The following is a 25,411-nucleotide window of genomic DNA, read 5'->3' as shown; positions in this document are numbered from 1 at the left end:
CCTGCCCGTTGCTTACCATTGGTTGACTTTACTGTCACTCTTATTTGCTTGTTTTCTATTGGATGGATTTTCTTGTTTTAGCCTGTCCATCTTGTGTTCATCCCTGACATCAAGCTTAACCTCTTTACTAACTCTTTGATCGGCTTACTTCTATGCTTCCTTTGGTCGCTTTTAGGGAACTAGTTGTATGTTTTTTGTTTAAGCACTCCATGGGAATACTTGTGTTTCTAGTTGTCTCACTCTTGTGCCTTTCTGCCCCCTCCACATTCTCTCTCTCACCCATGTGCTTCTCTCACCTCCACCCACAGTTGTGTTGCTCTCTGTCTGTCTTGTGCTTCTCCCCTCTATGCGACACATGCTGCCCTCTTTTGCCTGTTTGTGTGTCTTGTTTTACCCATGTGTTCTCTTCCTTGTGTTGCTTCTCCCCCCCGCCATATTCTTTTTCCCTTGCCCCCACGTTACCTTCCCCTCCCCAATCATTTGTTTTAATTTTTAAAAAAAGAAAGTTCTTTCACACTATGGCCCATATTTATACTTTTTAGCGCTCCACTTGCGTCGTTTTTGACGCAAAGTCTGCGCAAACTTACAAAATACAATTATATTTTGTACGTTTGTGCCGCTTTTGGATCAAAAAATGACTCAAATGTGGCGCTAACAAAGTATAAATATGGGCTATGTTTTAAAAAAGTGTTTTTGCCTTCGTCTTTATTTTAAATTTACCAATCCGTTTCAAATCCGAAAAGGAGAAAAGCTGTGTCCATTTGTAGCCACGCCCCTAAAAAATGATTCAGCAGCCACAGCATTGCTTCTTTTTATCTTTTTTTGTTTTTTTTTTTATACTGCACAGAAGCCGTAATGCTGTACAGCATGACTAAAAAATATTGGCCAAATAGTTTTCTTAAGTGAGACCTGTTCATGGGGGTTTATTAGTGCTGTAAGCCGTTAATTTTCCTGTTAACCAATTTAATGGTATATAGTTTACCAATCGAGGGCATAAGGCCAGGATTCCATCTCGTGACCTGTAAACCACTGTGTTCTTTAGCTTGGGGTGTCCAACAACTCACCGACCTCCTGCCATCTCAGAGTTAGCAGATTCTTGTCCCCTGGACTTTCTGGTTTGCTCTACTACAACTATCAGTTGGAAACTACACCACCAACATTTTAAAGCACTTACCATGCATATTTGTAAGATAACATCCCCTTTGCATCGTCCTCACTGCTCTTACTGACGCTTCCCCTAGCAAACCATTTACAAGTTACTCCTAAAACTCGCATTTGTGGTTTTCCCTGTTTTCCCTGTTTTTTGTTTGAATACAATACTACAATGTGCCTGAGTCTGGTGAGCCACATTCCTACTGCCAAAGCTACGAGTTCATGAGTTTCTCAGTGTCCACTCCCAGCTAGTGTGCAGGCTTTCAAGGGGGCTTTGTACTGTGAGTGTGTGTGGGTGTACTCTCAGGGGTATACATGACCCTACAACAACAACAGTCTGGGAGAGATTGCTCCAGCCAAAAGATGAAGGCCCATATTTATACTTTAATTGTATTTTGTAAGTTTGCGCAGCTTTTGCGTCAAAAAGCGGTGCAAATGCGGTGCTACAAACGTATAAATATGGGCCGAAGTGTGCAGAGGTTGCTGCTGTTGCAGGACATACGTTCATGACCTTGATACTGTGGTTAAAATGTGGATTACTAGATTGTTAAATTTTCGTTGACAATGACAATTTTTCACCAACAATCGAATTACAGATAACATCAGTCAATAATATATATACGACTAAAGCATATTCCAGGGTTGATAAAAACATTAAACCTCACAATAGCTAAAACAAACGCTAAAATCTATGTCAGTCACAGCAAAAGAATATACTCAACTAATACAAATTTCCTTTTAAAATTACAGGGTATGTATCGCTTTTCTTTTTGGCTAGAATGTTCAGTGCTGTGGAAAGAATTTGAATGTGCACACAGATGATATTTTCACCTCCTTTGAACCAAACATCAACTGTCTCCGTAGTAGCTCTGTTGCTGTTTTTTACTGTTTTACCGATTTTTGGTCATGGACGAACACAGATCATGTGTGTATGCATGACTTAGGCCTGCCTCATGGTGATAGGGTCTTGTTAGACCGGGAGGGGCGCACCAAGCACTACCCTCTGAGTGGTAGAGGTCTACTGCCCTTACCTGGAGGTAAGTGTTGTATTTCATAGGAATGAGTAGTGTGAACAGGTGTAATATTTTGTGTAGTTCCCTTTAACTAACGTGTATTTTCAACTCTGGTCTCATGCCACCTCTCTGTTCTGGGAGTTCCGTTAAAGAATGATTGAGGGCAGATTAGTTGTACTGCCAGTCTGAGCGCGCTGGTACTGTGCTGTCTCCAATAAAGATACTTTTAACCACTTATTGGAGTATTTATCTTTGGATGTTACAACAGGTCTTTCTACCTGTGTCACTGGAGTGGTGCCTACCAGCCAATTCAGGTAAAGATCCATGGCTGTGTACTTAACTCGCTGTTGGCCTGGATGGATTGTGCTTAGCATCACACAGCACATGATACTTATGTGTGTGTGCTGGGATTTATGTGTGAATGCCGGTGGTACATAACATGTGTGTCTATGGGTTGCTTTTTCGGAGCTGAGGGCCTGGAGAGGATAGTGGAAGTGAGGACCGCAACCCCCAGACAGGAGGCATGGATTGTTGACATTCCTGAGGGTTGAGGTGGGAGCCCACACTAAAGGTATGGGAGCAGAGCATCCTCAGTGCACATCAAAGACCTCATGATTACACGAAGAGCTACTGGTCAGTGGGGGCTGGGCCCATTGTCAGGAAGATGGTGGGACTGATAAGGTTGGCACTGTGGAACGGGGAATCTTGATGGGGAGGAAGGCTTAGGCCTTTTGTGAAGAAGAGAAGAGAAACTGAGGCCAATATTTATCCTTTTTTAGCGCTGCATTTGCGCCTGCTTTTTGACGCAAAAACGGCGCAAACGTACAAAATACACTTGTATTTTGAAAGTTTTCTCAGCTTTTGCATCAAAAAATGACGCACATTCGGAGCTAAAAAAGTATAAATATGGGCCTGAATGTCTGGAGGCAGGTAAGTTTAAATCAAAATAAACTACAAGAACAGACACAGAAAACAGGCGCTCAGTAACACCGGCTCCAACTGTCACACCGAACACTTTCAATATTCCCCCCACGTTCCAAGTTTCACCATCAACTATAACATAAGGCGAAGAATACAACACCTTTGAACCTTCAGGAGGCATAATTCAGTGGATGCTGACAGATAAGGATGATCCCTGGTTCTCCCTTGGCCTGTGTGGTGGGTCATTCAGAATTAAAGCCACTTCTGCTGTGGCAGACTATCCTTTGAGAAAGGACAGAGCAGAGAATAAAACACTTGAAAGGAGCTGACACCCACAACCCGAAATTAAAAGACTAGAATATTATATCACATGTATGTCCAGATTTGGACTATAAAGTTGGAACTTCTGCCCCACCAAAAACAGGTTGACACAATCCAGGTCCAAAACTCTTCTGAATGCCATGGTTGAGTAACACTTTAGGCGACTTGGATGAGCTCAGCTGATTAGAACTGAAACTTTAAAGGCCAAAGCCAGGATTTAATGTGCATCACTAGGGCGAGCAACACCTGTCGGGCCACCTTCAAAGATCTGCCAGAGACACATCGGTTAGTGTGGAGGAAGGGGAAGGACCCGCAGGGGGACACGGGCCAGATCAGCGCTAGGGCGCTAGCCTTGAGAGACATTTTGTGTGACTTATTTAATGTGCTGTGTTTGTGTGCAGAATAAATACTGCTTTTCTTACCAAAAGAAAGTATTGGGGTCAATCTGGGCATTTTGAGTTATGAGTCTATGCATACCTTGAACCCATCTCCCCTGAAGAACCTTGGACTGCTAGAACTGTGCTAGCAATGAGAGTCAAGTGCTGAAGGGGTAGCACTTGGCCTAGTTATTCAGGGCCCATAAAAAAAGTTGGGGCCCAAGTCAGCAGGAGCAAAAGACCACAGCCCCCACCATTGGCCGAGTAACCCCTGCTTGTTCCGCTGCCCTCTAAAAGGGGTCTGACGGTTATATTCTTAAAAAAAAAAAAAAACACATGGGTAAAATCCCTTGAGTGATGACAAATATGGAAAATGCTTATTTCATGGTCTATTCCTCTATATATAACAATGTAATAATGTTTTTTGTCCTCATTATATGATCATGGCTTATATACTCAATATATGGCCATGGCTTGTATCCTCAGTATATGATCAAAGTGAGCCTGGGGGTCGTCTTTTACCTGCAGTTTGAATCTGTGGGCTCATCACTTGGCCTGGAATCCTTGGTCCCTCGTCAAGTCATGCACCTGGACACTGAAAATAGATTGTGTACAAAGCTGCACTTTTGTGTAAAAGGTTGCAACACATGCAAAATACTGCACTAAGGATGTTTGATTAGTGCACCATTAGAAGTCCCTCCCTTCGAGCACACAATGAACAAGGCTGCACTCTGTAAGGGGCTCCAGCTAGTGCAGAACACTGCACCTAGGGCGCTTGCTTAATGCACCATTAAAAGTCCCTCCCATCCATCACATAGCTCCCACTCTGAGTGGCACACCTGTCCCCTGTCATGAGGGGGATTTACAGCCAGTTCAAAGCATGCTGGGTCCACACTTAAACTGAGGCGGGCTGCTAGGCATGTGGGCGTGGTTAACTGGGAGGGGGCGTGGCCGCCTGGAGGAGTCTGGCTGCCTGGCTAGTGTCCTGAGACTCACAGGTTTCGCCCTCACTCGGCTCTGGAGTGTTTATTGTGTGTGTGTGGGGGAAGATCTGCCTCACACAACATTGCCCTCCACCTCCTCTTATGTAGGACCGCTTTCTCCCCAGGCCTCTCTGCTCTCCCCACAGGGTCTCTTACCTCCTCACTCTTCTCTCATTGTTCTGGCCAGTCTCCCCACAGGCGCCCTCATCTCTCCTGCGCTGCTCTTCCCTCCGGCCCCTTCTCTCTCCTACCGTGGTCTCGTCGCCTTGGCCTCTCTCTCGCACTAAGAGGCTCTCTTCTCTCCAGCGCCTCTCCGCCCTGTCCTCGGGATGCTGCAGCTGTACCTGGACCTCCTGTCCCAGCCCTGCCGCGCCGTCTACCTCTTCGCCAAGAAGAATAACATCGACTTCGAGTTCAAGCACGTGGACCTATTCAAAGGTGAGGCCGGCGGCGGGCAGGGGTGGGCGTCACGTCACTCAGTGGGGTGAAGGAGTGGCCGGAACAGGGCCTGGCAGTCACTGTGCGCAATGGAAACAGCGGATGGCGTGCCAAGTGTAATGCTAATAATGAAAAATAAAACATGAGTTTTTACATTCGTCTCGATTTAAGATATTTAATCATATTCCTCCTCTGAGAGACGTTTATGATAATTTATCATTTTCAGGGTCGAGCTTGCGTTGCACGCGCTCGCGCATGCGTATCGCAGCGAGACGCTTTTGTATTTAGAAAAGGGCTCGGAGCCCTGTCAACTTCACGTCAGTGTTTTTTATTGGTTCGTGGGCTTCCCTGATAAAATCTGCTTGCTTTCATTAGTTGAAAGCACGCATATGTCATGCCTTTTCCGGTGGCGCAGCGACCAAGTACAGAAAACATGCGAGGCTCGCTGTTTTCCATCGGGCTCGTGGACTTCTTTTTCTCTAATTTACGAGCGCGATCTCGCTTGGCAGAAGTCCAGCGCTTTGCATACTTGATTTCACTTTTTCGGGTTATGTACATAAATGCACTTTTGCCCGATAGGTGAAAAGTCGGGTTAAGAGTTTACAACGCAATCAGTTCTAACATGAGCAAACGCGATTGCATTGTAAATGCTTGTTTACCTTACTCTTAAGTTTGGGAAAGAATGCCCGGACTTGCAATCTGTGAGACAAGAGACACCTTCGCTTCTCCAGAATCACCACTTTGGTCAAACTGGGAAGCTGGGATTTGATCCCGCGTGTACCAGTCATCAGTGTCTGACTGGGGCAGTGAATAGGCCGAGGCGCCAAAACTAGTGACCTCCATTAGCCAAACAGATAAAACTCTGACACAGGTTTGCAAATGAGGGCAGTTTTGAATTTGTAAAGAGATGTTTTATAGACGCTTTGGAAGGTATGGTTGACTGCATGAATTTGCGCTTGCTACAGGCTATGTTTGTATAATAAACAGTAAAAACCTGACTATCGCACCATAAAACAGGGCCATAGACATAAACAAGCATTTGCAATGCAGTCGTCTTTAATTTGCTTGAGTTAGAGCTACTGGAGTTGTAAACTCCTAAAGTGGACTTTTCTTGACACTTAAGTTGAAAATGAAAAGAAAAACAGTAGACATAAGCAAGCCGATTCAAAGCACCATGGCCGCCATGAGCATGAGCCCAAAGGAGAGACACAAAAGAAAAAGAAGTTCCTTCACAGTCAAACATATCGGCAATCGTGCAATTATTCATGTAAGAGAGTCAGTCTGCAAGGCGGTAACAAAACCTCCCTAAGGAGGGTCAAACGTAAAGCATTTACCAATGATAACAAAGGATTTTTGAAAGGCAAGCCCATGAACGAGTGATAGTGATGGGCCGTGAGGTGGGCGTGGTTAAAAGCCCACAATACTTACAACAGGTCAAAGCGATTGCGCGCTCGACCTAAAAAAACGCCCCCCACTGTGGCCCACCTGACCAGGCCATCTGGCAGTGCTAGATTACCCTGTAGTTCAGTCCGACCCCAGCAGTCATACAACCTGCCCTTCAGTCACAGGCCTTTAACTCTTACTGATTCCTCACTGCGCCAAGAGGGATCTAGGAGACCTCATGGGGCAGGGATCAACAAGATCACTAAGAGGGTCAGGGAGACCACCAGGATGCAGGGGTGGAAGAATGATCATAGAGATCCCGTCGATGGATCCAGGAATTTGCTTAAGGAAGGAACTGAGGTCACCAAAGCATGTCAGGACCCCCCCAGTCTAGTTGCTAATCTTGCTAGTCTTTTGGTGCTAATCCTGAACAGTACATCAATAGAGTAAAAAAGTTTGACGCTAGTGCCCCCTACCCCGCACCATGGTGTGCCATATTTTAGATACGGCGCACACAGTGGCATTAGGGGGGCGCTAAGGGGCGCTGGAAAGTGGCGCTGCACTGGGAGCAGCACCACTTTCCTTATATCTGCCCCCATGTGTAATACTTAGGGCCTCATTTACAAAGAAGTGCCACAGCAAGGTGCTGCAGTAAATTTTGCAGCACATCGCTGTGTCATTTCAGAAACACAGTGATGTGCTGTATTTACTACAATATGCTGCACCCCTGTGTTTTCTCCCTAGAGATAAAATTAGTTGCCTTTCAGCAACATAGGCACCCTTGCACCATACTCCAAGGGTGCCTGCGTTGCAGGGAATGTTTATGTGCAGGAAGGTATCCCTTCCTGCACATAAACAATCAATAATCACGATTTACTAGTCCTATGTGTCACACAGAAGTAACAAATCGTCATTTTTAATGACACCCATGGGGTGGCATTCGTTTTTGTCATGGCCTCAGGTTAAAGATTTATTGTAACTCTGGGGCGGCATCAAAAACCATTGGGTGTTGCGGTGGAGCGCCCACAGCAACACCTATTGCATGCCCCTTTCACGCAAAGTAATGCGTGTAAAGGAGCCATATTTGCAAGGTGGCATTAAGCCACTTCACCTTGTAAACATAGAGCAGGCCATTGCGCGACCGGAACATCAGGAAAAGTGACGCTCTGGTTGCACAGTGCCCTTGTAAATGAGGCCCTAGGAGAGGAGGAAACAGAGACATGAAACTTTCCTTATATCAGTCTGCAACATAAAGCTCCAAGAAGTTTCACATAAAATGAAACCAATACACACTTTTATTGCACCTCTAATAGAGTTATTTGTACTTTGATAGGTTTGACTTCCAATTGGAAAGAATCATATTTTTTGCAACCATTAATCCCCCAAAAATGTTTATTTTTATTTTTCGTTAGCGACCCCCTCCTTCAACCTGAAAATCACTAGATAACTTAGATAAATAACAAGCACTGGCAAAGCCAATAGGTTTCGCCTTTGTTTTTTGTTTTTTGCATTTTATCTTACTATCTCACTGGATTATAAATATTAGAAAAAGGTTACTTTAAGCCCTATAACCCAGAAGCTAAACTGCTGTTCAACATGTAAAAAACACACTGACAAAGCCTATAGATTTTGCACAGGCGAAACCTATTGGCTTTGCCAGTGCTTGTTAAAGCTCTGTAACATATTAGGAAATTAAGGCAAATTTGCACCCAGTTGCTTAAGTAACCATCCATTTGTTCTAGACTGTGTAATTGGTGCTCAAGGACACCATAGAAGGGCAGGGCTATAAACTGCCCAGGCTAAAATTGAAAGGAAAGCATTTATACAGTGCACGGAGAAGGCTACTTCGACCCTCGCGTGACCCAAAACTTATGGAAATTCTTGATGTCCTGGCTCTTGTTTAACCTGCAGAATGTGGAGGGAAGAAAGGAATGCAGTCAGACAAAACAAAAATGAGAACTAATGATCCTTCGAGCACTGCGAGGTTTCCTTTGTTACAGTGAGGGTCTGGGTCAGAATGATGTGGAAGGGGGTGAGGGGTGGAAAAGAAACACCATTAATATCAGTCAAGTTCACCCGCATCCTTGGCCTTCTGCAATGCAGAACCTATTGGGGGCTTGGGGTAGTTCAATTGTCTGATGAGTTCTCTTCTCTTCTCATTTTTTTTTTTTTAATCTGTTTATTGAACAAAGTGTAAAAACTGACAATGCATTACATTTATTACAGAAAAGTATGCAGCTTCTTCGCTTGTATATATTCACCAGCATTTTTGAGCTCTAAACTGCGCAATCAAAATTTACTTTACTGATATGCATCGAAGAGGAGAGGAAAAACAAAGAAAAAGAAAAACTGCGATATATAACTATAGTCACTCTGATTGTAGCTTTTATACGTGTGTACGTAATGGCGTTTTAAGTAGTGAGGGTAGCATTTGAGCGCAGGGGGGCAAAAAGTGTGCGTCTGATATGGGTCTGAACATTAACAACAGGAATAGGGTTTAAATGAGTCCAGCTTGTATGTGTTAGCTTAACGCAGTGCACGGAGATCACATTGGAAGTAGTGCTATTGTTTGCTTGGTTTATATAATAATTAAGTGTAGTAGTGTCAACGCTTTTGACAAGGGGAGTGTAGGGAGTCATGGGGGGATTTCTGGTTTATATTTTTACTACAAAGCTATCCCAGATTTCAGCTCCCTCCTGTAGCTGGCCCTTTTGTTGTAGTTGTCTTAATATGTAGGCTTCTGCTTGTGTGTGATTGTATAAATCGCGAAGCCAGGGGGAGTAAGGAGGGGTTTGAGGGGCCTTCCAATGTATAGTGATCAAGCGCTTGTATACCACAAATGCCAGATCTATAAATCTGTGCTGATGTTTATCACCTTTGGAACGTCGGTGTATTCCCAGTAGACACGATTCCGTGGAAGGGGTGAGCGTATGGTCAGCGATTTCTGATGTAGTTTCTATAATACGCTGCCAGCTTGCATTTACTGAGTGACATTCCCAGACCATGTGGTAAAAGTTAGCTGAGGGTGTGGCGCATCTAGGGCATTCTGACTTAGAGCTAGGGTAGATTCCGTTGATGCAGGCTGGGGATAAATAGGCCTGATGAATATAGTTAAATTGGGTGTATCTTAGTCTGGTGTTGCGAGGCACCGTTTTGATCGTGGCGAGGGCAGCTTCCCAAGTTTTTTCGGAGATTTGTGCAACGAGGGCGGTGTCCCAGTGGGATTTAGCTGGGGATAAATCTGTGCGGGCGCTTGCTAATAGTGCTTTGTATATTATTGAGATAATGCCTTTAGCGTTACCTATAGTTAGGAGTGTTGTAAGTAACAGGGATTTGTTGGGCTCGGTATGATTGCTACCCCAGAAATTGTGTAAAAGTTTAGTGATGGCGTCATGTATTAAAAATGCTCCTTACTGGTACATGCAGACCAAAATGGTTTCATCCCTAGGCGCAACACCTTCCTAAATATTCGCAGACTACTGAGCATAATGGGGGACACTCCCCGTGACGCACAAGAGGAAATGGTGCTATCATTAGATATTGAAAAGGCCTTTGATACGCTTGAGTGGGATTTCCTACTGGCCACAATGGCTCGCATGGGAATAGGCCCCAACTATATTCGCTGGGTCCGGACACTGTATTCCAATCCAAGCGCGAGGGTGAGAATGGGCGGGGTGATCTCTGACAGCTTCTCGATCTCCCGGGGCACACGGCAGGGCTGCCCCCTATCCCCGCTATTGTTTGCCATAGCAATGGAACCTCTAGCGGCAAGAATACGTCTCATGGAACAAGAATGGGGAATAATAAGGAGCGGGCTACATCATACGATTTCACTATATGCAGATGACGCCTTAATATATATCAGGAACGGCTGCGCAGTTATCCCCTCAGTAATATCCTTACTGGCTGAGTTTGGAGACCTGTCAGGCCTTGTGGTGAATTGGGAAAAGTCCTGTGCGTTTCCCCTGGTAAAGAGGGCACCCAATATTCAGGATGCTTCTCAGATAGGGCGCCTTAAGTGGTGTCCGGCTACATTTAAATATCTTGGAATAAACATATACCACGACACAGAAGATCTAAGAGATGGGAATCTGGGGAGGGCGCTAACCTCCATAAAAGGCTCATTACAGTTCTGGAACAAGCTCCCGCTTTCGCCGCCAGATAAGGTGGCGATCGCCAACAAGCTGATTCTACCTAGGCTGCTATACTATTTTGCGGCCTTGCCGATAACTATTCCCAAAAGCTTTTTTAGCAATTTAAACACAGCTTTGCTGCAGCTCATCTGGGGCGGTGGCAGAGCACGGGTGGCTCTAACTACGCTGCAACACCCGGTGGACAATGGTGGATTTTGATCTATCTGGCACGAATGTGCTGCCATGGAACGCGACCCGCCTTCAAGGTCTGAAGAGTCCAACCCAGCTGCATGATAGATCGTGTCTGACTCTGCCCATGATATAAAGAAGACATGTCTGATTTTATAATGTCAATAGCAGAAGAGACAATGCTGTCAATCGTGTAAACACGGTCAGAAAGGGTATGCATGCCATTATCAACAACAGACAAAGTCTGCAGAAGATTTTCTCGATCAATCTGTCTTAACCTGGCTGCAGCCTCCTGCTGGGAAAGTTTCCAAAACTCATTATACACTTCGTATAAGAACCTTTTTCTCCGGGGCACCTTGGGACCTGACAAGAAATCTTGTAAATCAGTACCATTAGACAGTAACTTGAGGTGTGACTTAACTGCACCCAGCGTGGAGTACTTCAACCATTGTTGACAAAGTTTCCCCACACTGTATGTAGTTATTATATCTGCATGTTCTGATGAAATGTAACGAGGGTCTGCCCTACTAGTCCTGAACCCCCCAGAAGAGGTAACAAAACGTTGATGACACTGATTAGTGTCTACAGGCCACAATAACCACCCGCCCGGATGTAACGATGAAGCGTTAAGCGTACCATTCTGGACCCAATGCGTAAATTCACTAAAAGTAGCATTCACATAGTGCTGCCAGTTATTTAATTTAGAAGGGACAGGTATGCTAGGCAAAGTCAATTCTCTAATCGACGCCAAGCCCAAACAACTAGTCTGTTGTACTGTGTCATTGAGGAAAATCATTTGCACAGGGATAATGCATGCTCGAAATAATGTATCTCTGCCTTGCATCTGCCAATTTTTCGTACCCCAAACACTTTTCAAGTCAACAGTCTTCAACCAGTATTCATATCCTTCGACCGAAAGTTTAGATACAAACGAATTAGAATACAGTAATTTAGTATCGGTCAACAAAATTTGCTTATTAGAATACGGTGTCACTTTAAAATAGTAAGACTTAGCGCTTCGCTGATCATGCCCAGAAAAATATGCAAATTTATCATTATACGGTTTCGAACTCCCTGGTGGAGGAGTCGAGCAATGTTCCCATTGTACATAATGAAAGATGGACTTAGGGCTACTCGCTTTGTGAATAAAGTGGTGTCCATAATAGGTGTAGCAAAACATATCACCATGATTATCTTTAAATTGGTAAGCATCTTCATCGTCATAGACAGTATAATATTGCAAATCTTTTAGCATAGAATCTACTGTCTTCACATCCCAATCATCAGAAACAATGCCTGGAATAACAATATCATTCATTGATAACTTAAGAACATACGGTATTTGAATCAATTCAGTGGGACCATATATTTCAAACATTACTTTATCCCACACAATTCCATCCGGAATTGGTATCGCAGAAATGTTCACATTGGATATGTCTCTTCGAACCATATGAGACGAAAAATGTGGTCTCAACACAGTCTCCACGTGCTCAATGTCTGATCGATCAGGAAGAAAATGACCATGTATTACCAGAAAAAAGGTAACCACAAATCCCAACCATAAAACAATAGTCAGTACAGCCATAAAAAGCCACAAATAGTTCCAAGGAACAACAAAATATGTACGTTTAAGCCAACTTAGTAGCTTACGTGGACCTCGGATTGAAGACAGCGAAGACGAAGAGCTGGATACAGCCGCATCCGCGTCGTTGAAGCAGCCAGAGGCAGTTCTCGCAAAAGGTGCAACAGTGAACAAGGAAGCTGATGGAGGTTCTCTCCTAGGTACGCTATAAATCACATGTTCAGAAACATCAGTAGAACGTACAGCAACTTGAGAAAAAGAATCAATATCAATCGTCGACTGTGGAACAATCGTAAGATCATCTTCCACCCTCCCCAAGCTCGGAGAGGAAACATGGTCGGTGCTAATCACCTGCAGCTGGACTTCTTCCCCAGTAGTGAGAGGGATGCCGGAACTACTGGATGTCCCTCTTGGTCTGCTGTGCAGAATCGGCCACATGTTGTAACTTGACATTATCAATGGAAACAAAACGATTTCCTTTGGCCCCTTGCAGCGGCGGCAAAATCACAGTTCTCGTGCCGCTCACCCCCAACACCGGGACAGGTGCTCGATAAGAAGGACCAAATTCTTTCTTTACTGCGACCTTTTCACGCACTAGATCCCCAATCCTGGGTATCCAACCAGTAGGTGTTACTGGCTCATCCTTAATTCCAGAGGAGGCAGCACTCGCAGAAGAGTTATCTTCACGGAATTGTTGTAAATCCTGCAAAATAGTGACACGATCATTTATGTCAAAGGGCGTTTCTGCCGCCTCCACACCAGGACCATCTAGATCAGGAACATACATTCGTGTTCCGAACAGGCACTCATATGAAGTACGACCCCCCAGTGACCTTCTAGGCAAGTTATTAAGTGCTCTCTGTACTCCATACAGGTGGGCTAGCCAACTACGACCCGTACCTATAACCATGGCTGTTAAGTTTTGCTTTAAATCACGATTTAAACGCTCCACGACAGAATTTCCCTCGGGATGAAATGGAGACGAGAATTGGAGTTGGACCCCCAACGAAGCCATGGTGTCCCTGAATGCCTTAGAGGCAAAAGCAGGGCCCTGGTCCGAATGAAAAGCCGCAACTGCAAATGTATCGACAAAGATACGCAAATCTTTAATAACAGTCCGAGCGTCAGCCGAGCGCTGTGGCCAGACCCACACAAATCTGGAGCACGAATCTACTGCAACCAATATGTATTTGTATGCACTATCTGGTGTCAGTGGACCATAATGGTCCAAGTACACACACTGTAATGGTCTATTTGATATCAGAAGAGGAGTCTGCTGCGGGCGTCTAGCCGACGATACTTTAATTTGTTGACAGACGTCACAACAAAGGACATACTGCTTTGTCTCCTTATAGAGACCAGGCCACCAATAACGGGCCTGTAAAAGCGAAATCGTGGCAGCCACACCAGCATGCGCAGATGCCATCCCTTCATGCGCTGCAGAAATTAATCGAGGTCTCTCAATCTTATTCGGTAACTCACGTACACCAACGCCTGGAATATTAACAACAGCATTTAGTGCACTACTCAAGCAGTAACTATATTTAGAAGGGAATCCTTTAGGAAATGGCGTGCCATCAGCCGTAGCTTTTATGGCAGCCGAAATCTCTATGTCTGGTTTTGAACTCGAACGAGTTACCGCGGCTACAGTAGCGATAGCCACTGCCGACTTTGCAGCCTCATCAGCCAAAGTATTCCCAGCAACGTGTATTCCAACGCGCTGGTGTCCAAGTGTATGTACAACATGGACTTTAGGAAGCGTCTCTTTCAGACCCGCAACCTTACCCCACAACAATTTATGTTTAATGGTGTTGCCTTTAGAATCTCTGAACCCATTCATTTTCCAATAATGCAGATATTCATTGAAGGATTGCACACAGTAGTAGGAGTCACAGACTAGCAAGGTCAATATCGCCGGCTTTGCATGCTCCAACGCTAACAAAAGAGCTTTGAGCTCAGCCAGCTGCGCCGTGCAATCTCCCAAGGTTTTAGTATAAGTATGTCGGGGGCAGAAAACTCCCCCCTCCATAGTCCCGCTCACCACCGCACAAGCAGCAGAATACTGTTGTTTAGTCCCAACCGCCGGTTGCGCAGAGCCATCGGTATACATGACCACTTCATATTGGTCAATAGGTAATGTGCCAGCAGGAACCGGGTACTCTATTTCATATTGAAGAAATTCTTGAGTCTGCAGCTTAGGGTCAAATATGTAATCCACATCAGTGGCCGTCAAAGACGTAGCCCATTGTATCCACCGCGGGTGTAAAGCTTTCGAATTAGGAACACTCGCTTTTGTAACAGCCTCCAAGGCCGGAATTGGGGAAACAACAATAATGCGTTGGCCCTGGGCTAGCGGTCTTTCTTTGATCACAGCCATCTGTACTGCAGTGAGAATTTTCTCAGTCTGTGCAAAACGTTGTTCTGCAGCAGAATACAAGTGGGACTTGTATGCTATTGGGACTGTCTCCCCTTCATTAAAGGTGACATACGTAAATCCAACAGCCCCAGGAATCACCCTGATGACCAAATGAGTTTTATTGTCCCGCATGTGTAAATGTTTACCCGCTAAGAGATCATTCTGCAGCTCTCGCAGTATGTGTGTATGCTCAATCGTCCAAAATCTACTTGAAAAATTCGGGCGAATCAGTTCATATAAGGGTTTTATACGTGTAGCATAATCAGGAATGTAAGTTCTGCCAAAATTCAGAAACCCCAACAAAGACTGGAGCTTCCGAACCGTATTAGGAGGCTGCAGTAAAGCACATTCCTCCAAAAAATGTGGCGCCATGCTCTTGCCCTCACTCGATAACTCATATCCCAGGAAAATAACACTGAGGAAGGCAATCTTCGATTTCTTAAAATTAAACTTATAACCAATATCAGCAAAACCCACAACAATGCGCGATACGCGACTGAGATGTTGTAGAATCTCATCGTCCGTCAAATAAATGTCATCAACATATGATAACGCCTCAGGGTCCAACTCGTGCAGAAGTTCAGTCACACGAGCCGAGAACAGTCCTGGGCTATTCTTATACCCCTGAGGTAAACGACAAAACTTTTTCTGAGAGCCAAATGCACTGAAACCGGTATAGTCCCGACTTTCGGGTGCTATATTCTGGCAGAAAAATCCATTCGAGATATCCAAGGTTGTTTTGTATTTTTTACGCACTATATTATTCATAAGCGCAGCGCTATGTGAATTCTGTATAGCATATGTGCGTGTATGACTATTCAAATGTCTGTAATCCACCACTATCCTATAGGAATGGTCCGGTTTAGCAACCGGAAATAAGGGATTATTCATCGGCGAGACACAAGGCTCAATCACACCTTGGTACTCCAATTGTGTAAGAATTTTCCGAACCGATGCCCTTGCTTCAAATTTAATAGGATATTGCGGCTGTGGCTGAGGTTCTCCTTTAATGGGAATGACATGACAAGGTGATTGTTTATCCCACCCCACATTATTTCTATATAGGGCGGGGGCTTGTGCTAGAGCCCATGATTTACCATATGACTCCGCTAGTTCTCTCGGAACAAGTGGTGAAAAGGAAGGCGCAATAACCTCCTCCCCAACTGGACAGTCGCGAACAAAGTCAGGTGGCCAATCTTGTTCGGCCAACAGGACATCATATGATTTCACCATATGGTCCCAAAAGATGGCGTGTACAACGCGGTCAATGTCCCCTTCTAATCGTAGAGTCACAAGATATACTTGATCAGGATCAGAGACTCGCATATCCGCCGTCTCGACTTGTATGAAGTCATCAGTTGCTTTCGCCTCCAGATGCTCTAGAAGACTCCGGCGAACTATTGTGACCTCTGCCGCGCTGTCTAACAGCGCTAACGCCCATGTCTTGTTCGTCAAGAGAACTCTCTTCTTGAGCGGCATGTCTAACTGAGACTGCTTCCACTTTCTTCTTTTTAAACTGCTGTTTTTGTTGCAGCGGTTTCTCTTCTTGTTTAATAGAAACCTCCGCTGAGCGTTGTGAATCCTGTCTCGGTTTCACGTACTCCGTCCTCCGCTCTGACCGCCCACCTCTCTCACTTCTTTTCTCCGAGGAGTCCTGAAAGGAACGAGATTGGTGCGTATCAGTATATTGATATCTATCAGGCGTCTTCAAAGTATCCCTATTCCTGAGATTATACTTATTTTGTGGGGTCTCCGGTTGCGGAGACTGCCCACCATCTTTCTTAGGTGTTTGCTGTTTCTTATCCCAGCGCTTTTTCGCACCCTCAGGTTGCTGTTGCTTAGAATTATCCTTATTATTTTTACCCTGCAATTGTGGTTTCTGCGGTCGAGCCCCTAGGCTATCACGACCAATACTAGAATATGTTTCAGCTATTATTCTCGGAAGTTCCCGCTCCTGATTAATCTGCGGAACGTCCCGAAGACGCATTCGCACTGCTAGTGCTACAGCCTCCCCCTTGAGATTACTCAAAATAATAGAAGAAACCGCGTCAAAATTACCCATCAATTGCATGCCTAAATCCAAGGCAGGGGCAGCCCCATATTCATCCTGAATTTGTTTAAGCACCTCCGGCAAATTAGCCAAAGTCGGTGTACCGTGTGCTGTAGTATAGAGAGCGGCAAACACCGTGCCCCAAGTATTACAAAGATCCACCGTAGGAACCATCCCATACGGCAAACACATCGTCAAAATTCTATGCTTATCCTGAGGTCCCGTATGGGGAAATACTGCTTCCAGCGTATTAATTTTTTGCGCCAGCCAAAATGGAGTCTCCTCACGTTTAGCCGGTACCTTGCCCATTACAGAGTGTACAGTGGCCAGATTTATTCCCGGCACCACCGCATGTGGATGAGCTGGAGCAGCACGCGCTGCATTAATATTTAATGTCTGCATCACAAACTGAACTAATCGTCTGTACGTTGCAGTTAATTCCACATATAAACGACGCACTTCAGCCACTGCCACATTTGCCACTCCAGGATATGGTGTATATGTAGCCAATAAAGGCCAGGTCGGACCATCATTACTCAACGGACCTAACCGTACTGGTGTTACTGAATGTGGGAGGGCGCCATCAAGCCAATTATGGTGTTCTTGATAAGATAAAGGTATTTCCAAGTATGCATAAGCCCTGTATTGTCCAGGGACATTCGCAACAGTATATTCGTGAAAAGTATTTGTACCCCCATCAGCTGCTGGAAATACGACCCAAGAATAAAAAAGTTCTGTTCTATAGGCTGCATGGGCGTCCACCACAAAAGTGACCGGACCCCCCTGGACCGTCAGTCCATGTGCTATCAGATGACCCGTGAGCGGAAATCACATATTAAGCGGTATATTTACTACAACTGGATTCGCCATTAGTATAACAATAATAGCTCTAGGACAGAGAAGGCACACCAATATCGGGGTATTTCCTTTCAAAGTTCAAGCTTGAACAACCAACCACTAAGTAATAGGATGTACCCAACCTGTGGTGGCGGAAACCCTCAGCCCCACGGACGTCTCCACATACGGAACCGAGGAGTCAAAATATATACGAGACCGAGAGAGTCAGTCGGACCCAAACATTAGAGCCAGACCAAACGTTGGCGGCGCCATGTCGCGTGGGCTCTCATTATCCTAAATGAGACTACTGGATTTCTAGGCAGCAGGATCGATAACGGTGTGGGGGACTGAGTCTGACCCACGTGTAAGGAACTCTGTCACCCTAAATCCGGTTGTTGCTCCGGCTAACTAGCAGTGCCTCATTTCTCCCACGGGGAAGAAATGATTGGGCAGCCGTGCGCATGACATCTTTGGAACTTCTCAGGGAAGTCGTGGTCACTCAGATCCAAACCAACTCTCTCATTCACTATATGGTCTCATATACAAATGACAAAGACAGTATAAGTTTTATATAATGTTTTAATAAAACGACTGTATTTTAGATATTAAGGCGTGAGCCGCAATAACCAGAACAATACAACATAGTAGGATTGATATAGTAACCAGGAGAGTAAAACATAGAAATAAAGCTATCATAATTCCTAACAGTTTCTACTCTCCCTCTGCTTGTTCTATTTAGAGCACAGCATGTTAAGCTTTCAGCTTGCCTTTCTGTATCACTAGGGAGACGGACACACTCATACCTGAGCAAAGGCCTGTGATCTGGTTCAGCATCTGCAACGAGGCAGTCAGCGTCTAGTTGTGGTTCCCTGGTCGGAATCTCCCTCTGCCATGTATTGGGACAAGGAAGTGATTTTATAACTAACATGTCATTGTGATCACAAAATGTTCCTACGCAGGAATGGCAAGTCTAGACTCCTACCACGTCTATCGGCAATGTACCAGACTGTATCCTTGACTAAAGCACAGAGTGAATATGTTATGAAGAACTCCAGTGCTGAAGTAGGCAAAACAGTGTGATATGAATAAAAAACAACACCGTAGAACTGGCTATTCTGTAAAATAACAGTACGAAGCCTAATAGAAAGCATTTAGAGCAAAGTGCACAGAGGCTCTAAGCTGTTAGCAAATGAATAAAATATATTTAGGGCAAAGTGCACAGAGGCCTAAGGCCTGAAGCTAATGCGCAAAATATACGTAAAACTGACCACACTACAGAGTGAAGCAGGAGTACAGACAGTGGGAGATTGTTTTGAAGATGGCAAGTTAATGTCATTTGAGGCTCTCCAGGCCCTCACAGAGATAAGCCCCGGCCAGTTCCTGACATACCACGCTATATGCCACGAAATTAGAAAAATATGGGGGGCAGGTGTCTCGGAACCGGCGATCTCCCCTGTGGTTCACCACCTTTTTCAACATAACAACCAAATAAAAATAATATCCAGCCTTTACAGAACCCTCAATAAGGCTCCCGAGCCACAGCCGGGGAAGGCCTGGGTGAGATGGAACGCTGTACTCCCCGCCCCGATTCCACAAGGGGACTGGCCAAAAGCTTTGTCCCACGCCTGCGGCGTGTCAAGGAACCCCAGATTTAGGTACACCCAATTCAATTTCACGCATCAAACATATCTATCCCCAGCCAGGATAAAGCGAATGTTCCCCAATTCTGAGCCAGTATGCCCTAGATGCAAAACACCGTCAGCGCCCTTCTATCACATGGTATGGGACGGCCCCATTATACAAACTGCCTGGGTGGAGGTGGTAGGTGAGATATCCGAGTTAACGGGGCTCGTGTTGACAGCAGACCCCGGATCCTGCCTATTGGGTCTGAGGAAAAGACCAAAAAAACAAAGATACCTGCACAAGTTTGTAGACCTAGCCTATTTAATGTACAAAAGATTAATAGCGATACACTAGAAAGCCCCCATAGCTCCTGATCGTAAATCTTGGCATTCTCTAATATTACGTTGGGCTCGCACTGAATATGCGAAAAGAATGGTTCGTGAGGGGCGACAACACACAGGGTGCACCACCTGGGAAAATCTGGTAACCAAATTGGAGGCCAAAAATGACGAGATGCCCCCATGAACCAGGGAACACATACCTGCAACAATTGCGATATAAATCTCTCTGCTTCCCCCACCACAGAGACATAACCCGCAGGGCGCCCAGGCACTACAGTGCATACACCTCGCCCCCTACCTCCTCCTGTAGCAACAACCCACTAGCTCCCCAACACAAGATTACCAACGACGCATGGGGCGCAGCAACACCCGGGTAGTCATCCGTGCTCACTAATCTGCCTGGAGCCCCCATTAGGCGGCCAGGAAACCTCTACTCAGCAAAATAAGGCCCACACTGGTCACGTGCGAACACCTTAAAAGATAGATAACAAATGTTAAACTCATGGCAAGTGCAGCTAGAAAGGATACGGCTGAACTGGAAGTGTTCCGTGTTGTGTTTTTTGTTTTTGTTTCGGGGGGGTTTGCGATTGTTAAATGGTTTTGATATTAGATAATGCTCTGGGTGATCCTGTCGTTGAAAATTGAACGGTTTGTATTGCATATCTGAAACATAAAATCAATAAAAATATTTAAAAAAAAAAAAAAATGTATTCAAAATGCTCCAGTTTGCATTGTCTCAGCAGACACCTGTTCTGCGAAAGTGGTTATATGGGAGTTAGAGTATAAGTCTCCCATGTTTAGCGTTTTAGTTACTCGTATATCATGATGAAGTGATAGGTCCTGCACCTTCTGTATTTGAGATAGGGGTAATGAAGGAGAATAAGGGGGAGATTGGTTCTGCCAGGGATGTATCTTTTCCAGCAGAATTTAGCTGCATCTAGTAGTGGAGATCTATTCGGAGGATAGGGGGGACCAGTCAATAGTGTTGTTAGGATTGTTTGTGGTGCTGTGTATGCGTTCAGCGCTACGTATTCTGGGGAGATTCAATTGTTGAGCCATGAAGCTATCCACTGCAGTTGAGCAGCTGCATAGTATAATTCCAGGTTTGGCATACCTAGTCCACCCTCCTCTTGTGGGTGTTGTGTAATAGATAGTGCCACCCTTCGTCTATCTCTGCCCCATAGTAGATCGGTCAGGAGGGAGTGTAGTTTATGGAAGAATGTACATGGCAATGACAACGGGAGGGCTGTGAAATAGTATAGGAAGCGCGGCAGGATTAACATTTTAGCTATGGCGGTCCGGCCCATAGGGGACAGTGGGAGCGAGCCCCAGAATGACAGCGAGCCACGTGTGGATCTGATCAGTCGGTCCAGATTACCTTCCTTTAGATCCGTCATAGAGTGGTAAACCTGTATACCTAGATATTTAAAAGTTGAGAGAGACCAAGGAAGTTGATATTGGGGTAGTCTCCTGTGTTGTTCATTTGGTATAGAAGCGAGGGGGGAAATGCATGATTTGGACCAGTTTATGTGTAATCCGGAGGCCAGTGCAAAGCTATCTAATATTTGCATTATCTCTGTGACAGATGTAGAATGTTTACGTAGGTAGATTAGGGCGTCATCAGTGTATAAAGACACGATGTGATATGAGTTAAATTCTGGAATGCCCCAGTGATGAGCATTACTTCGGAGTTTAATTGCTAATGGTTCCATTGCGATAGCAAATAATAGGGGAAAGAGCGGGCAGCCCTGTCGAGTGCCCCTACCTATGGGGAATTCTTCGGAGATAATTTGTCCCGTTTTAACTCGGGCTATGGGTTTATGATATAGGTGGTCATTCTAACCCTGGCGGTAAAAACCGCCAGGGCGAATGACCGCGGTAGCACCGCCAACAGGCTGGCGGTGCACCGCTGGGCATTCTGACCGCGGCGGTTCAGCCGCGGCCAGAAACGGAAAGTCGGCGGTGTACCGCCGACTTTCCGCTGCCCTTGAGAATCCTCCATGGCGGCGGAGCGCGCTCCGCCGCCATGGGGATTCTGACACCCCCTACCGCCATCCTGTTCCTGGCGGGTCTCCCGCCAGGAACAGGATGGCGGTAGGGGGTGCCGCGGGGCCCCTGGGGGCCCCTGCAGTGCCCATGCCAATGGCATGGGCACTGCAGGGGCCCCCGTAAGAGGGCCCCAAAAAGAATTTCAGTGTCTGCCTAGCAGACACTGAAATTCGCGACGGGTGCTACTGCACCCGTCGCACTCCAGCAACTCTGCCGGCTCCATTCGGAGCCGGCTTCATCGTTGCTGGGTCTTTCCCGCTGTGCTGGCGGGCGGCCTTTTGGCGGTCGCTCGCCAGCACAGCGGGAAAGCCAGAATGGCCGCCGCGGTCTTGTGACCGCGGTGCGGTCATTTGGCGGTAACTGCATGGCGGGCGGCGACGGCCGCCCGCCGCGGTTAGAATCACCGCCATAGTGTCCTAATCCAGTTTATGAAGCCGCGTTGGAAACCGAATGCCTCTAATGTACGGTAAAGATAGTCCCAGCTGAGCGTATCAAAAGCTTTTTCTATTTCCAGGGACATAGCCACTGCCTCCTCTTCGACGGTGCCATGCATTAAGCAAATTAATCTTCTGATGTTTAAGAAAGTGTTTCTACTTGTTATAAATCCGGATTGATCTGGGTGTATTAGGTTTGGTATATAAGGGCGTAGTTTGTTTGCTAGGATCTTCCCTAAGAGTTTACAGTCAGAGTTGAGGAGGTCTATATGACCTGACGTCCAGGGGGTCTCGGCCTGGTTTTGGAAGCACGACTATTAGTGCTTCACGCATGGAGTCTGGGAGTTGCTTTCTGTTGTGGGCTTCATTGAACACCTCTAGGAGGTGTTGCAAAAGATGACTGGGTTGTGACTTAAAGTATTCCGCTGGCAGACCGTCTGGGCCTGGGGCTTTATTACGTGCCATTTGGGAGATAGCCAAACATAGTTCTTCTATTGTGATAGGGCCCTCTAGCATTTCTGTGTTGCTTATTATGTGCGGATTTTGGGGGATCATTCTTAGTAATGCAGACAGTTGTTGTTCAGTAGGAGAGGTGGAGGGTTGGTATAAGGTGCGATAATACGTATGAAAGGCTGTATTAATTTCGACTTGGGTGTTAATGACAAGGCCTGTGTGTAGTTTAATCGCGCCTATAGGTGATTACTGCATTGGCTGGCGAACCAGCCAGGCTAACATTTTCCCAGATCTGTCCCCTTCTGCGTGTTTTCGTGCCTGAAAATGTCAGTAGTCGTGTTTACACAGCCTGGTGTCTGCGTCCCTATAACTGGCTCTGAGAGCGCTCAGTGTTTCCGGTGAGGATAAATTCGTGGAGACCTCCACTTCCGTCTTGCGTAATTTGATTTCAAGTTCTTGTAGCTCTTTGGTGAGTACTCTTTTGACTCCTACAGTAGCCGCCAGGCAGTGGCCACGAATCACAGCTTTGTGGGAATCCCATTCGATAGCGCGCATTGAGGCAGTATCCTTATTTGACGTGAAGTAGTTTGATAGGCATTTGGATATCTCTGCATGGAAGGGGGGGGTCTGTGAGGGCTTCTGGTTGTAGGCGCCAGGTTGGGATGCGAGCATGCATGCAGCCCCATAATAATGTGGCGTGTAACGGATTGTGGTCCAAGATGGTGCGGGCTAGATATTCTGACGTGTTTTTTTTGTGAATTATGTCAGGTGTTGCAAATAGCATATCTATTCTGATGTGAAGTTTATGTACTGATGAATAGTAGGAATATTCGTGTTGCATGGGGTGTCCCGTTCTCCAGATTTCTTTCAGACCGTTATTAGAGGCCTATTCTACTAGATCGGTAGATATTCGTCTGGATGGGGCAGGGGCCAGTGGGGGAATTGAGCAGTCCATATGTATGTCTAGTACTGAGTTGAAATCACTGCCCCATATACTAGCCTCGGATGGGTCTCTGAGTTTGCTGTTATTGAGTGTCCACAGAAATTCGCTTTGACCTGTGTTAGGGGTATATAAAGCGATTAATGCTAAGGGATAACCGTCTAGGACCCCTTCCAGTATCACATATCGTCCGTTTGGGTCGTTTTGTGTTCGGGACATTACAAATGGGACCCCTGGTGCTACCCAGATCGCCACCCCGCGCATGAAGGTCGAGAAGGTAGTGCCATATAATTGTCCCCGCCATTTTACGCGTGAGCTCTCTAGTGAGGACCCATTTAGGTGAGTCTCCTGTAGCATGGCAATGTGTATCTGATGCCGCCTGAGGTACGCATAAATCCGTTGGCGTTTGAGTGTGGATGCCATGCCCCTGATGTTCCATGTGATTATTTTGTATTGTGGGGTGTTATGTTGAGATTGAGGGGTCATGGTATGTGTGCTGATTTATTGAGCTTGGTGGATATACTCCCCATGTGCTATGCGTACCCATGATTTCCTCAGTGAGCTTTATGGATAGACATTTACCAGCTTTGGTATTGCCTACTTTGTTTGTATTAGGAGTGCAATTGTAACGCCAGTTACTGTGATCGTGATCTACATTACGTGCCCTAAGTGGATCCCGATTAATGACATAAAAACAATAACTATGTAAAACATTAACTGTGCATGCAACACGGGTGGTGGAGGGCCAGTGTCTGCCATCTTGGAGAACCAGTCCATATGGAGCGGGGGTGCTTCAGGTGCATGTTTTCAAGTTGGTGAGTTTCCTGGCCCATAGCGCTCTTGTTGCTGGTGCGTCTGCATGGGGGCATCCAACGACTGTAGGGCTGTAGTTTGGGTTAATAATTAGGCCTGGTTACACGCTGCTCGGGTCCGAACAATTAGCAAGATAGTCAGATTTTATGGGGAAGGGGCATGTCCCAAGTTGTGGAGATGTTCTAGACCTGCATGATTAACAAATGTCATCTGCTGTGCGTATCGTGAGATTAGGGCCTCGGTTGGAGTCTGTGGAGTCATATTGTACATCTAGTTCGTGCTCTGCTTCGTTTTGGGTAGAAAGGGAAGTTGGAGATGTGTTGACAAAGCATGTTGTGGCCTGCAGTAGTGAGGAGCGCTCTGCTTGAGCCTGTTCAGGTGAAGGTTTGGTGTCTTGTTTTCTGCGAGGTTTGCGTCTATCCTTTGGAAATGACCATTTTTCCACTGGATTTCTTGAGTTTGTCTGGTCGGCAAGGCCTTTGGCGTGCAGCCATGTCCATGCATCCTCTGGGGCAGTGAAGAAGATAGTGCGAGTATCGTCCTGTATACACAGTTTTGCAGGGAACAACAGAGCGTACTTAATGTTGTGTTCACGCAGTCTTTCTTTCACCCTGAGTGAAGTCTGGGTAAGCCGTGATCTCTGCGTTTTCGTACCTTGCAGGGCCTGATTTTCGGAACAATTGCAGGATGAGGTCTCTATCACGGTAGTTAAGGAGTCTTGCTATGAGCAGGGGGCTGAGCGCCCGGAGGGGTGGGGGGGTCTTCCAGGCACTCTGTGTGCACGCTCCACAGAAAATAATTTCGGGATAATATTTTGTAGTATTGTAGTTCTGTGCTAGGACCTTCTGCCCGTTCTGGAAATCCCACGAAACAAATGTTGTTCCTACGTGATCTGCCCTCGGCGTCCTCGGCTCTGCGCCTCAAGGCTTCAACCTCGGTTGATACTGTTGTTAGTTGCAG

The 25,411-nt window shown here is 45.9% G+C and overlaps 1 protein-coding gene across 1 annotated transcript in view; it reads left to right on the top strand.

Moving 5' to 3' along the window:
* The first annotated feature begins 5,094 nt into the window (after nt 1–5,094).
* LOC138265165 (glutathione S-transferase theta-1-like) overlaps nt 5,095–25,411 on the top strand; it is a 61,085-nt gene continuing 40,768 nt past the window's right edge. The window contains 1 exon segment of the mRNA XM_069212713.1: nt 5,095–5,205. Within this exon segment, the coding sequence (XP_069068814.1) occupies nt 5,097–5,205 (109 nt within the window). The 5' untranslated portion in view covers nt 5,095–5,096.

Source organism: Pleurodeles waltl, chromosome 11, assembly GCF_031143425.1.
Source record: "Pleurodeles waltl isolate 20211129_DDA chromosome 11, aPleWal1.hap1.20221129, whole genome shotgun sequence".
Lineage (NCBI taxonomy): Eukaryota > Metazoa > Chordata > Amphibia > Caudata > Salamandridae > Pleurodeles > Pleurodeles waltl.
The sequence above is the reverse complement of the archived record's forward strand: the minus strand, read 5'-3'. Positions and strand labels throughout refer to the sequence as shown.